This window comes from Plectropomus leopardus, chromosome 11, assembly GCF_008729295.1.
Source record: "Plectropomus leopardus isolate mb chromosome 11, YSFRI_Pleo_2.0, whole genome shotgun sequence".
NCBI lineage: Eukaryota > Metazoa > Chordata > Actinopteri > Perciformes > Serranidae > Plectropomus > Plectropomus leopardus.
Genome location: NC_056473.1, coordinates 21,838,677 through 21,856,523, shown reverse-complemented (window position 1 = coordinate 21,856,523; position 17,847 = coordinate 21,838,677). Strand labels below are relative to the sequence as shown.

The following is a 17,847-nucleotide window of genomic DNA, read 5'->3' as shown; positions in this document are numbered from 1 at the left end:
AAGTTTCTTAGGATCCATGGTACAATGTTATGTTATGTGTGGTCATTTCACAGAATTGAGCAAAGGATCTTCATCTTCTTCATTCTCCATCACAGGTTTGTTTCAGGTACCAAAATATGCCTGAAGGAGGCGATAATAGTATTGTTGGGGAGATTCTTGCCTCCCCTGCTTAACTGCAATGGCAGTGGCCAGGCCAGTCTGCACTAGTGGATCCGAAAATTCCTTTTCTAAGGTGTCACAGAGCAACCTATAGGCAGCTCTAACCGGGAAGGGTGGCCGCTCAATGAATTTGCTGACGTCGCGACTGGAGGTCACCCTGATTAGGTACAGCCTGTCGTCGATCGTAGTGTTGGGGAATTTTTGCAAGTAGAAGTAGAAGTCATTCAAGTAAGTTGTGGTATCATGGGAGCCACCAGGACAAGGTTCAAAGTGTGGTATGTTTTGAGCAATCTAATCTAGGTCTTGATCAGAAAGACTCAAAAGAGGTTTGCCAGTTTGGAGGCAGGTAAGATTGTGGAGGCGGAGTTACTCCTGACAAGGGAGGAAGCCACTCTAGGCAAATCAGGTGGAGCCCTGTTGGCCAAAAGAGGGTCTAGTCGGACAGGGGAGAAGAATAGCGAAGGGGAGCCTTCTTGCCCTACCTTGTTGAGTAGCTTGTCTTTCTTATCTTCCTGCAAAGCTTCATCAAGATTTGTCTGTCGGTTCCGACCTATCGCAAGAGAATATTGCAGTTCTCTGCTTAACCACATCCTCGTCTTTGGTAGCTGCTGCATGAGCTGCATCTCCCTTTTGTCAGCTTCAGAGTGCAAACAGTAGGCCCTGTTTTGAGCTTTGAGGTCTTCCATGTGCTCTATTGCACACTGGAGCAAGTGGTTTGACTCATCACAGGCTTGACTTACCTTTTCGAGCTGATGTTGTGTCTTAGCTAGCTCCCGTTCCTTTTTGTGGAGTGAAAGTTCCAGCTCTTGAATCTCATCTTTCAATTTTTTCCTCTGATGTGTCATGCTGAGCCCTCAAGTCATCTACATGTGCCTCTGCTTCTGCTGAAGCTCGTTGGGGTGCTTCAAGTTACCTTTGGAGGAGCGTTGATCCCCTCTGCAGTTGTGCAGTTTGTTGTATGTGTGATTTCAGCTTACCTGCTGATTGTTCAAGCAGTTGCTGTGCATGTTTGAGCCGTGCAGTCAACACTAAGGCCATGCTACCAAACACTTTGGTCAGTGTTTTTCCTTTTAATGGGTGAGTCATAGACCATGCCAAGGCAGTCCATTACAGGAGATGCAAGAAAAAAATAAAGTTCATTATCTTGACCTGGTTACACTTTGTCCTTCCAGCAGGACAAAGACAAACAATGACATGGTTCATCACACAGTGTACATCGTCATGCACTGTAAAGAGAGAACACCAAAAGATTAACACGTAGTGTTCGTCAAAAGACGCGAACAATGTGATCAAACAGACAGTGCTACTCATGATGATATGATTAGGAGAGAGAGATGATGATGAGAAATGCGAACTCCCATTACAAGGCTTGGAAGTTAAGCTAATTTAATTAATCTAGATACATCTTCAAATGATATCTAACATGAAAAAGTAATCAAAACTATTAATTTATGTAAATCTGACGAATTTATTATATAACTAATTAGGTAAACCTCTGTGTGTGTTCATACTTTTCTATTTTATTTTAGTCTGTCTGGTTTGCACCTACTTCATTATTTTTATTTGTAAATTCTTGTATTGACCACTGAATGTACTGTTTTAAAACTATTATAATGATAATGGTGAAGTAATGAGTCCTAAAACGCAGAAGTCCATTAGCCTTTTAGCACTTCCAGTTCCCTCGTCTTAAAGTCTATGGGTTTTTTGAATGGGTTTTCGGTAAAAGTTCTGTGGTTAACACAGGCTAAATATTGTCGTTGTTTCTTAAGTAGCAATGATGTGGAGATGATGAAGAAACCTCCGCTGACACCGACTTGGTTGCATAAGAATCAATTTATTACAACGAAGTTCAGCATCCACCAGGCACCATGGGCTGCCTGGGAGAGGATTCAGGATCAATACGAATCTCTCTCTCTTACAACTCATGCATGTCTCTTATATAGGTACAGGCATCTATACCTTCTTCAGTAAAGCAACTCCTCACCTGCTGTGATCAATCACAAGACCCCACAAGGAGCCGCATTCCATGTTGTTTAAGCCTGGCACCAGTATTCTGCACATGGCTCCCAGGCCTAACCATCCCTAGACCTCTGACCACGAGGTCTCCTCGCCTGACTGAAATAAGAACCATATAAAACAGAGCATAATACACCTCAATATATTGAGACATCTTGTTCTGGAACATAAAATACATCCGGTTAAACCCAGTTTCTTAACTTAACTCGTCGGTTACTAACAAATGGCTAAATAAGACTACAGTTTGTCGGGGACATCAGACGTCATTACACCAGACACAGAAACTCATTAATCCCACTTGTCCACCTTTACAGCTTTACAGAGTTGCATTCTAACTTTTATCTGTTTATAAAATTTTTCGATCATGTTTTAACCTGTTTTTACAGTGTTTGTAGTTGTGATGTTTAAGTCCTGTGATCGTGATGTAGTTTGTGTACAGTGTAAATCTCATAAACTTGTGTTCGTCAGAGAGTTTATTTTTGTGATAATTGCAAATCCCAGTCAAAGTCCCATAAGGGTTGCATTCCGAAACGCATACTTTCTCTTTTTACTTTTAGTTGGTACTATGGCTGCCCTTGCAAAGTATGAACTGTTGCATGTAGTTTGCACATAATCAATACATACTACTTCTTCATAATACTGCACTCTGAACCTTGATCCTCTTTCTCCTAAAACCATGGAGAAAACAAATCACCATTTGCCAAACTCAACAGATGGACGTTAACCCAGAGAGCTCTGCTATTGTTACTTAACAACGTTTAAGTTATAACTGCATACAATTATGGATTGTAACAATATATTTTCATTTTATTAGACTACATATGCATTTCTCTATCATTGTTATGTTCATTTATTTTTGTTGGTGGTTATCTGTATGATTTTTCTTGTTCACTTAAACAATATGTATTGCAATTGTTACCATGTGACTGGTCATTAGTCACTTGTCATTCATCATTGTGGCTTCTGTCAGCTGTTAACCAGCTGTCAAGATGTGACGAATCTGCAGCTGCGCAGAGGATTGTGGGTAAGAACAACCAGAAAAGCATGCTGGCATACTGCCTTTTACATATTTCGTAATGGGACATACTAAATCTTTTTCTGGCATACTAAATAGTATAGGTATTGGAACTCAGTTTTTTTGGACGAGGGAACCAGTGCGAAGCCAACTCACTGGTTGGCCTACAAAAATACGTCATCCCTTCACCACTCTATAAACTATATGTTTTTTTTTTTCCAAGTGCAGCTCTGGCGCTTTGGTGCCATGGATCTACTTTGTGCCATGGATGTATTATAAGGAAGTTGTGCACGAGCATGGGTCCTCCTCCAGCATGTGGCGTCACACACTTGCTCCGCGTGACTGAGGTGGGGTTTTTCTTTGAGGAGGGTGTAGGTATGTGTTGTCAGTCGCAGCTACATCCGACAATGCTCCACATACTGGTTGACGGTAATTCACAACAGATGTATTTCTGAGGAATGGACGTCAAAAGGGAAAGAGAAGGACTAATATTTACCGCACGGAACGCACCGTTGGAGCTGGGTCACGGATTAAAAGTAAGTCAGCACGCAGCCAAAGTGTTTTGTAAAGTTGTTTATGGGCGGTGTCCACGGCCACCACATGGCAAGATAGCCCATCTACGTGTGTGAAGTGTGGACATATGTGCATTGCGGTGAGTCGCTGATATCAGTTTTGCCGCAGCTTTATCTTGACGGACATAACGTTAGCGGTTACGTGAATTAAGGTAACGGTAGCACATTATAATAAACTACTCTTAAAGGGCTGTGACGGTAACTTTAGTTTTTCCACGGAAGCAGCTGATGCAGTTGAAAAAAATAAATCGATCATTTATCACAAACTTCATTGCCTATAAATTCATGCTTGTCAGTCACTCAACCAATTCACAACTTATAATGTTGAATTTAAGTTATGAGCACAATGTCCCCAACATGAAAAGTGTTCATTAAACTCATAACTTTGTTAGGGACTCTACTTTCACAGTCACTTTTGTTTAGGACTGGGAAAGCCGTGGTACTAGTGAATATCACTGCAAGTTGTGGTGAATCATGGAAATGTGTGGAGTTAAGTTACATTAATGTAACATAATGATGAATTTAGTCTCTATTGCTGACGACCTTACTGAGCTGTAATATGCGTCGGTATGTTACAATGTTTCAGCTGTTATGTTTTTGTTTAGGCTATTTGTTTATCATGAAAGTTTCTTTATCATTTTCTTTGTTGTCATTTTCTCCCCGTGTTTTATTTCTTCCATCATGTATGCCCATTAGGTATGGAAACTTTTTTAAGAGCTTTTGTCTAAGGGGGCATATACATTTATAACCATATTTTTGATTTATTTAACCACAGATTTTTAAAGAAAACATGTTTAGAAGGCATGTATAGATTTAAAAAAATAATTACATTTTAGTAAATCTGAAAATTTTGGGCGATTTTTTTCTTATATAGAGAGCATGTTTTTGGGGGCCAGTTTTAATAACAAACTTAAATAATAAAAGTGGTACATAAAGATAAGTGATGGGCTTTTTATTTTAGTCAAATAACTGGATTGAAAGCCAAATGATGTCCAAAATACAGCTCATATTCAGCATGATATTCAGAGGAATGCTAGCAGGCTACACTCCAGGAACTGATTTTCTTCAAGTCTTTGAAAAATCAGATAAAACCACCATAGGCTTTGTTGTGGAATAGTTGTGTGAAATACTCATGTGCTTGCTAGCAGTGAAATGCATTGAAATGTAATCTAAGAGTGGTTGCTGTGAAACCAAAATATACAACGTAAGGGTAAAAGTCTAAACATCACCCCTAAATAGAAAAAGCTTGCTGAATTTTTATATGTTTAGTGTAGCTTGAAGCCTGCATGTGTTGATTGTTAGGGTGCAGGAGAACAATGAAAATGGGAACCCAATTGCAATACATTGCTCAATACTACTGATAAAAATGAAAATGAAAAAATGACAGTGAGATTCAATGCTGTTTTTGGATAGAACAAAGCAGTGTCATGGACACAGTTTTCACAAATATATGTCTCAGTGAACAGGTACAGGTGACTGAAAATTATGCACGTATCTGTAGTGGATTGCCCTGGCGTGGTCTTTACATTTTCCCTCTGAGGATCTCCAGAGCTCAACTTTTGTCCCCTGCACAAATGGGGGACACGTTGGGAGAAACTGTTTTATGATCCCAGAGGAGTTAACAGAGGGTTATAAATTAACTTTGTTGAGACGCCCCAGTTAACATCTCCAAACAGGTTCCGCTTTTTAGCCACTAAAATTGTCAGCCTTAGACGCTGAAGGAGTTTTCCTCTCATTTGCTGCAAGTAGAAAAACTCTCACCCTCCCAGGGTGAGCGCTATGTTCAGAATTCTTAAAAGCAACTCAATAAGCAGTAAATAACTGAATGTCCACACAGAATTAAGATTTTTGAATTTAAACCTTTTAGTCAATCTTCTCAAGCAAGCAATGAGCAGTTACAGAGCTCTGGATCAGAAATGCCTCTCCCTAGCCGATAACATCAGCGAGTCAGCCTGCATTCTGACAACCTGTCTTTCCCTGATCCAGTATTTTATACTATTTACAATGAGGAAATGTGAATGAAGGTAGAATCGTCTTCTGGTTGGTTCCCCTCATTTTCTGGCTCCCCTTTTAGCGTGGCATCGTCTCTGGTTTGGTCAACTTCAATGACAGTCCCTTATTAGGAGTTGTTTTTTCTCTTCTGCATGTCCTGTTGAACAAAATCATAGAAACCAGACATCGGCACTCTTCGATCCATTCCTCACGTCATGCCATGTTCTCTTCACATCATACTCCCAGTTTCACATCTGACACTCAAGGTTATATTATCATTCCCTTTCTCAGTCAACATATTCAAGGACACTAATTATGCAGGAGTTTGTCTTCTAACTTATCCTATTTGAACATTGTGTTTCATCTTTTTAGGGGGTGAACATGAGCACTGAATCATATACTTACATACTCCAACAACGCTTTTCTGCTCAAGATGCCATGAGAGATAAGGGGGTCGTGTACAGGACTGGAGACACATTCCTACCAAGAATTTGAGACGGGCTCACAAGATTAATGATGATCTTTATTCTGAAATTTTATCCTCTGTCTCTCTCCCCACACAAACACTGACAAACAAACACATGTTCTCCCCTCTCCTGTCCTCTTCCCCCCTGCTGAGATGACAGAGGCAGGACATGTTGTAAACTCATGTGCGGCACTTCTTCTGCCACTAGACGGCAATACCTGTGACCAATCACACCTGAAGCACTTTTTGCACTTGCTAAGGGTTTTGTGTTGTACGTCGCTTTGGATAAAAGCGTCTGCTAAATGAAATTGTAGAATTGTAGAAGTGATTTAGGCTTCAGTCTTTTTACTAGCGGAATCCCGCCAAAAACCTGAAACCATAAGCAAGCCGTCTCCTATTTTAAAACAGGGGTTGTCTGCTTCACATCACTAAGACTTTCTGTTTCTTTTTGAATCTTTATTGCACTGTTTTAATCAGCCGGTTTTACACAGAGATTGCTCTGTAGGGTTGCAATGAAGTCCCTTCTTCATCCCGCCCTTTCATAATTACACAGAGCCAAACAATAAGGCATCATTCAGCTCCAGTTTGTGATTAAACACTGAGTCACGGCAATCATTTTGCTTCTCTGTTATATGGCCGCTGATCTCGTCCTCTGCTCGGAGTAAGGAGCTCCAGGATCTTGTTATTTTCCCAGTTTGCGGACATTTACAACTTATGTTTTTTTTTTTCAGTTAACCTCTATGCTGACAGCTGCTTTTATAATCTTTCAAATCTGCACATGTAGACACGTCATCAAAACATCACCCTTGTGCCACCCATGGTCAGGTTTTTCCAGCTTTACATTTTATACATGGCTTGTTATTGCGTTGTTGCTAACTCTCGTCCCCGCTCACAGGTGGGACCACTCCGCTCTCCCTTTTCGCAATCCTACCCTGTATTCAGAACAGTGAGGCAGCATTATGGCATGATATCCACCTTGAACAGGCTGTGTAAATGCTGCTTGTGACATTACGCATGCATCCCCTTTGTATATGGTCCAACATGCTGACAGTGTAGACAGCTCCTGTAATTTAATGGGTTTATTTTTATTAGTCTTTTTAAAACCTAAAACATTGGACTGTTTTATATCTTTAAAAAAAGGTAAATAGGTAACTGCTACTCTTATCTTTGTGAGAGATATTTAGGCAAGTTTGATCTGTGTGATAGGAGCAGCTGTATGCTGTCTGTGAGATTTTATGGTGGGGTGATTGTCCTTTTGATGTGTTCCCACCTGGTGGTCTTTATCACCTTTTTGGTTTTCTGTTCGCCCTAAAGGAGTGCTGTTTTTTCTAGCAGTTAATTGTTTTATTGTTTATCTGGAATATTCACTAAGATCTTGTTCCTTGTGGTGGTAATGGAAGATGACTGGGTATATAAGTCAATCTAAGCCACACTATCGGGAGAGAACTACTGTGTGTCTTGTCTCCATGAGCTCCTGCATTAAAGGTTTTGACTCTTCACAACGTGGTTGTATTTTCTTCAGAGAGCTAGCAATTCTCATATTGTTGGAAGAAATTTTCTTTGACTGATGTAATTTTCTGATTGATGTGTTGGTGAAGTAAATGACAAGAATAAGGTAAAAATATTGATCAGGGTTAAACCCACTCTTTTGTGTGTCAGAAATATGCATTCCTGTGGGGGTTAATGTTTGGGGGAGGGGTGTGACCTCATGACCTTTTGAAGGAATGCACAGGGTTCTCACGTTCATAGAAAAGGTGCAAAAGTCATGGAATTAGTGAAAAGTATCAAATGTTTTGGAAAAGTCACAGAAATCTGTTGTGTATAATGATATTGTTCCAGAAATTTTCCATGGATAACCTTCCACATAACGGCAAATGTATTTTTCAGAAGCTGTCGACAAACCATGGTTCTAAAAGTCAATGTAAATTTCTTCATTTTCTCCCCGTGCTTCTTCTCTCCTCATGTATACCCACTAGATGAAATAATGTTTGAGTAGAGATGGAATCCGATATGATGGAAAAAAAAAAGCCCAGCAAGTGGGGCAAGAAAAAAAATACGAATTCTTGAAAAGTCATGGAAAAGTTTTGAGATTCTGTCCATGAAAATCTTTGGGAACACTGAATGTGGTACTGAAAAAGGCAGACATTATTGAAAGAATATGTATTTATTATTATTATTATTATTATTATTGTAAGGCTGTGACACACCAAGCTGATATCCGAGAACTAGCAGCGTTGAAATCTCCCTGCTGTGTTGCCCTCATGTCCCTGTTTCTTGGCCAAAAAGTTGCATAAAGACAAGCCGCTGTTTACATTTTATTTCCAATTGTGATTTCACCATGCTGAATTGGACAAAAAATGCTGACGAGGGTCGACAAAGGCCAACGGTGCTTTCTGTCGGCTTGGTGCGTCATGGCTTTAATGTTGTGTACTAAACATTTTGCCACTGCTGTTTTACAACTGGTAATATTTTTGTGTTGTTTTTTTTCTTCAGGAAAGTTGCCTCTTCAACCTGCTACATCAACAGAAACAATAATGCAGTCTTGTGCATGGACAAATGGACAGTACCCACAGGGTGGACCACCACCTTCACAATCCTCACAGGCTGCTGCTCAGTTTACCCAATACACAATGAGGAATTGGCAAGCTGAGACTACAAATAACTCAAGCCAGTACACAACAGCAAACACAGGAGTGCAGCTATCAAAAAGTGCTTTTTGTACCTATGGCAATGGAGCTCACTCTAACAGACAGCCTTCATATTTGCAGAACTCAGCCGTTCCTCATCGGGCAGTTTCTTCTCAGCAGCCAGCTGGAGAGGAGGATCATCTTCTGAGATTTTTAACTACTATTCTACAACAGTCATCTACTAATACACAAAGTGGAAACCCTAGCTTGCCGGTCACTCGCGGATATCAGCAGGATTCTCATCAGATCCCTGCTCAGAATTCATCGACCCACTGTCCACCCAGCACAATGAGAGCAAACACTACGTACTGTCAGCAAGACACATCAGCACATTGTAACCAATTCGTAAGGGTTGCTGGGAAACAATCAGTAAGGACACAGGGTGGCAAAGTTGTATCTGATCTCCAGCACTGCAGGAATCCGAATAGCTTGTTTTACAATATGAATGGAGAGTCAATAAATCCCTTTTCAGCAAACACTGTGGCAGCTGCCTCACCTCCACAGGCAAATGTGGTATACCAAAACTCATTAGTGCCTGCTGCTGCACACAACAGACAGACTGCTCATAACCACAATCACAAACAAAACGGCAGTCAGCATTTCTTCAGTCCCTCCACCCCCCCACCAAGTTATAGTATGGCTTGCTCTCAGTCTTTCAGAAACCGCAGCATTACAACAAACTCATCACCAAGTGGACAGAATGTGCACGTTTCCAGCACAAGCAGTCAGCAATACTCTATACATAACAATGGACAACGGGTCAACTCCACCATTAGTTCAAATGTATGTAACAGGGAGTATGAAACTGCAATGATCGCAAAAATTGTGGATGATCTACAGAAGTCGTTCCCTGGTGGCTCAGATGGTTGTTCTTCACTGTATACTCAGTCCCGTTATGGAGGGAAGCAGTTTAACAGCAAGGTCACAATGACTGAGTCTAATCAAAAGTGTTATAACTCAAATGCCTTTCAGTCCTTAACTCTCAATTCTGGACAAGTTTTGCCTAAAACTCTCCACAGTGTTATGTCAACACAGCACAGTGTAGTTAGGCAGCAGCAGCAGAATTCGGTACAGAATGTGTTTAATGTCACACCAACAGTTGATGGAAGAGGAAACGAAAAAAAGACATCCAATGCATCTTTTCCCGAAAAATTTGTTGGATCTTTAAGTGGTGCATCTCAACTTAAACAGCTGCCTGAGAACATTTCACCACAGAGTAATGAGACCCATTCATCTGTGGCACACAGTCGTGAAAGGTTTGAAATACTTGACATGCTTTCATCAGTCAAGGTAAATGACAGCTCAAGTCACTCGTCCCCCTGTCGCACAAGAGCTATTGCTGTTGTGCAACCATTGTCACATGAGAGCTTTCCAGGTGCCAACGAGCATACCTGTTCCAAAACGGCCAGTCATCTGTCTGAGGGCACCGCAACAGATGAATCTTTGAGTACCCCAAAGGAGTTATTAGTTTCACCCGAAAACGCATCTTACTCTTGCTTAGAGAAAACAACTCAACCTGCAAGCAGACATTCAGTTGAGCCTCAAGACTTTCTGCAGAAACAGTCTTGTATTAATGACACAGCATCTGAACTGGTTATTGATGTGCAAGGAGACCAGTGTGTAGCACAAACTTCTCAACAATCGGTAGCCTCTGAAATGCCAGTGAGCCAAAGCAGTGATAAGGACAAAGGTGAAACGCAAACAGATCCAATGGGAGTTTTTGAGCTTTGCTCTGTTCCAACAACCTCATGGACCTCTGAAGAATTAACTGTGTTGATACAGAAAGCTGAAAAAGCCCAGATGGAGTTAAAAGATTTTCCAGAATTTGATTGTATGAGTAAATTAAGAAGCATGGTTTGGGCTGACAATTGGAAAAACTATTTAGATGCGTTCAAGAAAGGCATGTACAGGGATGTGATAAATAATGTTCACAAATTCTGCAGGGAACATGTAACACCAGACTCTGTCATATTGTCAGAACTAAAGCACAGCTTTAGAAAGCAACTCAAGAGCTACCATGTCCTCAAAGATAATGAAGTTTTTACAGAGCTGCCTTACAAATCATCATGGTTGAACACCAATGAGCAGCTTGATGACATTGACAAAGAGTTTGGCTTCCCATGGTTTTTGAGGAACCGTCTTTACACGTTTGAGAGCGACAGCCGGCTCAATCAAGATGAGATAGACAGTAGTATCCCGGCACCAATAGAGCCTGAACCTGGTGACCCAAATGAAGGAAATCAAGACTCTGCTGTTGAAACCATGTCAAAACTAACTGCCTCTCCAAATAACATAGAGAGGGCTGATTCCAATGACCCATATTGCAACATTGAAATTCAAGTTTTGCCTCTAGCAGAGGCCAGAGCTATTTTTGAGCAAATTCAAAGCAAGCTGTCACCAAGTATGAGCGTGGACAATCAGCCAGAAAGAGACATGAATTGCTCATTGGAGGATGAGGAGAGTGAGCCACCTAATGTTATGGATGCCACATCAAATGACACAAAACTGGACAATGCGATTTGCTGCATTGCAAAGTATATGGAATTAATTTGGGGGTCAAGTGCAGCTTCTTTGAGAAAATGCCAGTGCAAGCACAGTGAAAGGCATGAAAATACTCCTGACATGACCCTTAATGAGAAACAGATGGCAGTACAAAAGGAAGATAAACTGTGTGTGATCAGCTCTGACACCAAACGCCAGTCTGCCACTGAAGAAATGAATCAAGCAAAGGCTGAGAACATTGGCAAACAAGTTGGGACACTTTGGTGGCCTAAGTTACACAGTGAAATCAGTCACACAATTGACTCAACAGAAGATGAAGACAAACCTCATTCTGACAAAGAATCGAAGAACATATCCCGGAGAATCATAGATAGTGGCCAGTCAAGCTCTATACACATAGATGACAGTAAAGATGATCTGTTCAACTTTGAAAATGAAATGCCCAACAAGATGCCAGACTTTGAAAATAATTCTCAACAAGCTCAGGTGAAATGGACAGAAAGTATCCAGTCAAACGGTTCAGACAACAAAGAAACCAAAGAATTCTCCAGAGGTGACACTGGAATTCAGTCAGACCTTGAAGTGGATCATGTACAAGATCAGTTGAAATCTACAGAAAGTACACAGTCATACACCTCAAACAGAAGGGACGAAGAAATTGAAGACCTCTCCAGCAGTGACAGGGACATTGCCAGCCAGATGTCAGACTCAGAAGAGCATTGTGGACGAGCTAATCTCACATCTACAAATATGGCAGAATCATCATCGGAAACAAAAGAACAAATTGAAATCAGTGCAACGGGTGTCCTCCAGAGTGGTGAACACGAAACTGTTCAAACAAAGAGGAAGAGATCAAGCAGTCATTTAAAATGTTTTCCGATCTTTCAGAAAATAAAGAAATACAAAATCCCCGATGATGTGGATTCAATGCCAAAATGTGGGAAGGCTTTTGCATTTAAGACTGAACATTCAGCCCCGAAGGCTAGAACTGTAGAACTGTTATTGTTTGGCTCAACACCACAAGACAAGTGTGTTTTAATTGGCAGCAGAAAGAACAATTATTTGTCTCCAGAATCTGTGTCTGATGCAGTACCAAGCCCTCCGAGAGTTATCAAGGTTAATCTCAGTCCCTTGAAGATAAACTCCACTGAAACTGTCCCATATTCAGTCAAACAAAGAATTCATGAAAAATGGAGAAAAAGTTTACCACTAAGTAAAGTTGGGCCCAGAGGCAAACGAAAAAAATGGATGTGCACTTTTGCCTCTTCATCTGGAGCAAGTCCAAAGAAAGCTGAAATGGTTTGGCCCACCAACACTAAGGAGCAGCCAGTTTCCTCTAAAAGGAGAAGGTGCCTGAGTCTGAAGAGGAGGAGGGCTCTCTCTAACCGACTCAAATGTAGAGAGGGGGAAATGAAGAGACACACTGTTTCACTTCTCCGGCCTGCTGATCAGACGCAAAGTCAGGCTGAAAATGGAAGACATGATGTTACGCCTGTCCAGAACAAGATTGTCCTGAAGTTCAGTGTCCTGCCCAATACCTTCAACTTCAATGATGGATTCCAAGGGAGCGAGGAGACCAATGACCCTGGTCCAGGTAAATCATAATATTAAGATCAAAAATGCACTACAATTTTAGTATTGCGCTTCCAAAAATGGGGGACTTGTGAGAGAGACTAAGAAAGAATGGTCAAAATCGATACAGCAAAGTCACCAGATATTTTAAAATGTCTGCCCCCAGTTTGCAACAAATGCTTAAAGCTAAAAACTAGATGACATCCCTATGACATCCGCAGAATTATTTTCTCAGATTAAAAAAAAAAAGAAAAGATATGGGTCTTGTAAACAGCATATTGTGTTTGGAAGTTCTGAACTAGACCTTAGTCCGAATCTAGCATTTTACAATTAAGACATGAGCTGTGCTGGTATTATTCAGGTTTTATAAGCATTATTTGGGCTTGTATACAGCACCATCAGAATAGGTGGGGTCGGTTTTGCATATTCAATTGTTCTATGTTGCCACTAGTTCTTTGATGTAAAGAGATGTAAGAGCAGAGATTTAAAGCCTCATTCCTGTTGCACAAAAATCTGCTAATGCCTGCTAAGGTCTGGCTTAAAAATGTGGTGGGAAAGTGCACAATCAGCATTCACACCTGGGTGAAATGACTCTGCAGTAGTCACAGGTATTTATCTGCTCTGCCATTGACGAGAGCATAACACGGGTAAATGTGCTAATTTCAGCTCCTTAGCTGCAGAGATGCAGTGGCGCACCACTACTAATTAGCGCTAAAACATTGATCCAAATTAATCTGCACCAAGTTTGAAAGAGAGACTCAATAAGTAAGATATATATATAAAGAGAAGAAACCACTGTTAAGTTTTCTCAGACCTCTTTCCCTACACCATTCTCCTCTTTACCTGTTCTGCAGCCTGTCCATGATGTCGGACAGACACACCAAACAAACTCTGTAGTGATAAAATTAAGAGATTTTAATGACTTAATGAGCATGAGAACTGGACCAGCTGCATCCTTAAAGGAAATAACTTGAAAAGTGCCTGAGACATGTTGGGTGAGAAAAAACAGGAGAGGTGAAAAGGTGAAAAACACAAACACACCCTTTCAATAGTTGAGTATGATCTTCACATAAGTAAATTTAATTCTGATCTTGTGTTTATCTACTGTGTGGTCTATTATGCTTTATTTTGAAACATCAAACAGTATAAATAACCAGTTTGTAACCTGTGTGCAATACTATAATTAAACTAAGTTGTAGTATTTTTAAAAAATACAGGGTTAATAGAGTCTACAGAGTCTTGGAAATAGTGGTGTCATGTAAGATATAGGGTTAGGGTGTGGAAATTACCTAGAACACCAGTGAAAGCCTGACACTATTAGGAACAAAGCCAAAAGATAAGAGCATGAGAAGGACGAGACTCCTGGGTCTCCAGAAAAGGGTGGAGAGACCCCAGAATCTCCAAAAGAAAATATAAGTGAGTGTTTGAAAAAAGTGCTATTTTAGTCTAATCCTGTCAAAGACCGCAATAAAACTCTCCTTTGCAACTGAGCTACCACATCTACCGCCACATTGTTTAAAAAAACATCGATGTGCAAATTTTGGGGTCATGCATATGTTGTCTGTGGTAGGCACGAAGTGAATGGAATAACGACTTATACATGACATGACACTTTACACCTCAGTGTTACTGAAGTTAATATTGAAAGACAAAATATCGAAAGGGGGGGCAGCTAAGATTCTGATACAAGTGGAGTTCCTGTGATGGTTAAGGTGTGATTCCCTGCCAGGCTTTAGTCTCCTTACAACAGTTTGCTAAACAGGGATCTGACAGTCAATGCAAATGCAAGATCAAAAGAGAAATGCCATACAGGAAAGCATGCACTTGCAGTAACGCAGGGCCTAAAATATCAGTTAAATAAACTATTTGTGATGAGTGGAAAAAAACAGCTTATTTGTCTGGTCATGTCATGCATGAACAGACTCAACACAGAATTATTCCACATAAGACAATACGTTTGAAAGCCAAACTCTACTGCTTTCTCTGTATAAGCAAACCCAGATAGTTTACTTATGCAGGGAAAGTTTGTAAATGTAAAGAGGGGAATCCTCCCCATCATTTAAGCGATTATGTATTTCTGTGATACTATTGTTTTGAATAAATATTTATTTTTTTGCTTATTTTTCCCCAGCCAAGCCGTGTCTTGTTGAAGGAAAGGACAATAGCCCCCAAAAAACTGTCACGAATGCAAGGGGTAAGAGAAACAACAAAAGCATACATAAATGATTCTTATTTTTTATTTCTTTGTTATTTTTATGCAGTGGATACTGTTTTTGTATTAATTATAAATTAACTGCACCTAGATAAATGGCTTTCAAATGCTGAGAAGAAGCATTGTCCGTTGGTCAAGACCTACAGCATCTTCAATGAGTATCAGAAGAAATTCAAGGAGAGGAGGCGGACATCCATGGATGAGTAACATGAAGGACAGAAGTTTTACTGGCATCGGTTATACTCGTCTTCTCTCTGGGCATGTGATAAATTTACTTCCCAAAATGATGTCTTTGTGTTGTTATACTGTAAGTTCAATGAGTAAATGGAAGTTGTGCAAGTGTTGCATATATTTGCTCTTGACAGTCTATCAACACGTTAGTACTGTTTACAGGTCACATGTGCCCTCAGAAGTTTACACAAAAAAGTTCCCTACAAACCCTTTATGTTATCCACTACTGTTACAATTTCTAATGTCTCAATAATATGTTATGAATAAATGTAACTGTTAGACATATTTTATATTTCAGCTACATGTTTATATTTTCATATTTTTCTACAATTTTTGCATAGACATATATTTTGGACATATATTTTTATAAGAAATGTTATCATGTTTTTTTAATGTCACTGTTTCTTTATTACTGATTTATGAGAAATCAACTGACTGAGAAGAATGTATCTGTCATACTGGAATGAAGAGCCAGTAAAACTCAATAAAGGGTCTATACATTATCAGCATACATCTGTTTGACCTTCATGTGACATGAGTGTCACCTTTATACTCATCTGTTCTTTTGCGTACATTGGGAAAAATACAGGCACATACTGGATTGTCAGAGTACTACACAATCAAGTTGTACAGGGCTCTGTTGTGTGGCTGAAGCTCTACAGTCAGACTTTGACCTTGAGAGATGCCTGAAAACAAAGCTCACATTGTGACTTTCTTGACCTTAGTGAATAAGCATGAAGCTCCAAACTGAAAAAAAAACCCCAAAAAAACCCTAAACGGTTGGCCCTGGTGATTCATGTGTTTTTGTCAACATATACCTTGTTATGTGCATGACAGAATTTTCGAACTTACCAGCAGGAAGCAATTAGTCATGCAGCTGCCACGTCACAAAACACAACATCGCAGCTCTTTGATGGTCCAGTCTTGATTCCTCCAAATGTACCTGCATGACCTAAATGCAGTGCAGCAAGCAGGCATGAGATCCAGCTATATGAAAGGGGCCTCACTAAACTCAGATTATTAAATATTATATACTCATAATATTTTCTGAAATTAGCTTTGTTTGCAGCTCCAGTGGTTTGCATCTCTTGCTAATATTGTCAGTTACCACAGCAGCTGCAACTGCAGCATCCCATCTCATCTACTGCACCATCTGCGTGACCTTTATGCTACTGATTGCACTTTGCATAACATCCTGTGTTGCTTTCCTCTGCATAACCAACATGAACACCCACATTGCAAAAGACATTTCAACCTTTTGACCTATGTGACATTATAAGAAATAGTTATGGCTTGCCAAAAATAGCCTGTTTTGCATTTGGGGGCAAATTTATGCATCTTATCAAGTGTTTATTTCACTAATATCGGTCAAGCCTTCCGCAATGCCTTGCATGCACCCTTATGCTGAAGATTCTTGAATAAATTTAACCAAATTTAGTTTTCTTAACTTTGTTTTATCTGATCATTTAATGTTTATTCATGCTTGAGAATATGATTTTTACAGTGTACGCCTGTAGCATGATGACCATAGCTTCATGCTCTCCACTCACTGTACTGTTAACAAGACTTGTGTGGTCAAAAAGCCATTCTGCATGGATGATTATTGTGATATTATTATGATAATATTATTACTTTTTTAGTGTCAGCCAGAGATGAAGCCTTTAATACTGGAGATTTCTAACATGACCTCTTTGGTAGGCCAGCACCAATCTTATAATGGTCAACTCCCACACATTCCAGGAATTCAGTTTTGTGACGGAGATCACAGAGACCAAATGGAAACAGTTAGTAGTTAGTAAAATGCAACCTGAGGCATTTGTGACACTCTGTGTATTAACTGTGATACTCCCCAAACGAGCCTCCATTAAACTCTGTGAAATCCTGAGGTGTTCGTCAGCTATTAACCCATTAAAGCCTGAGCAAATTGGTTTAATTTCTTTTAAAAAACATGGGGAGAAAGATTAACTTAAGTTAACGGTAGATTAATTTAAGTAACTTAACCGTAAAAAGAAAAAAAAGAAAAAAGTAAAAAACAAAAACTAACAAAAAAAAAAAATACCTAAAAGGTGCTAACCTTTTTAGTTAATTTATTATATATATTTTGTTATTTTTTTCTGTAAAATTAATATGAATATGAAATTATAAATATAGTTTTCTGGACATTTTCCCAAAGGCGCACACACACACACACACACACACACACACACACACACACACTCAGAGGATTGTCCTTGTATATTTCATCAGCAGCTGGTAAAATATAATCAGTATAATTCAGTTTTCATATTTGAATTCAAATGTATTTTTTTCAGTACCTGTCGGAGAAAACCTGTTGCATAGATGCTTGTAAAGGAAAATAATTGTGTTTGAATATCTATCTATATCCTAAAGAGCTTAACTTCTGTAATCATGTGTTGGTTGTA

The 17,847-nt window shown here is 39.7% G+C and overlaps 1 protein-coding gene across 1 annotated transcript; it reads left to right on the top strand.

Moving 5' to 3' along the window:
• The first annotated feature begins 3,555 nt into the window (after window positions 1-3,555).
• On the top strand, window positions 3,556-15,750 carry si:ch211-106e7.2. The gene is made up of 4 exons (XM_042496263.1): window positions 3,556-3,726; window positions 8,714-13,003; window positions 15,113-15,175; window positions 15,285-15,750. The coding sequence occupies exons 2-4, from the start codon at window positions 8,755-8,757 to the stop codon at window positions 15,398-15,400; spliced, it is 4,428 nt and encodes a 1,475-aa protein (XP_042352197.1). The 5' UTR covers window positions 3,556-3,726; window positions 8,714-8,754; the 3' UTR covers window positions 15,401-15,750.
• Window positions 15,751-17,847: the final 2,097 nt, after the last annotated feature.

What these genes read in the sequence shown, in the direction of transcription:
- si:ch211-106e7.2 (XM_042496263.1), top strand. Translation starts at nt 8,755, where the DNA reads ATGCAGTCTTGTGCATGGACAAATGGACAGTACCCACAGGGTGGACCA. An exon ending in GACCAATGACCCTGGTCCAG is followed by an intron (nt 13,004 to 15,112) that starts GTAAATCATAAT and finishes ATTTTTCCCCAG; the next exon opens with CCAAGCCGTGTCTTGTTGAA. An exon ending in AACTGTCACGAATGCAAGGG is followed by an intron (nt 15,176 to 15,284) that starts GTAAGAGAAACA and finishes AACTGCACCTAG; the next exon opens with ATAAATGGCTTTCAAATGCT.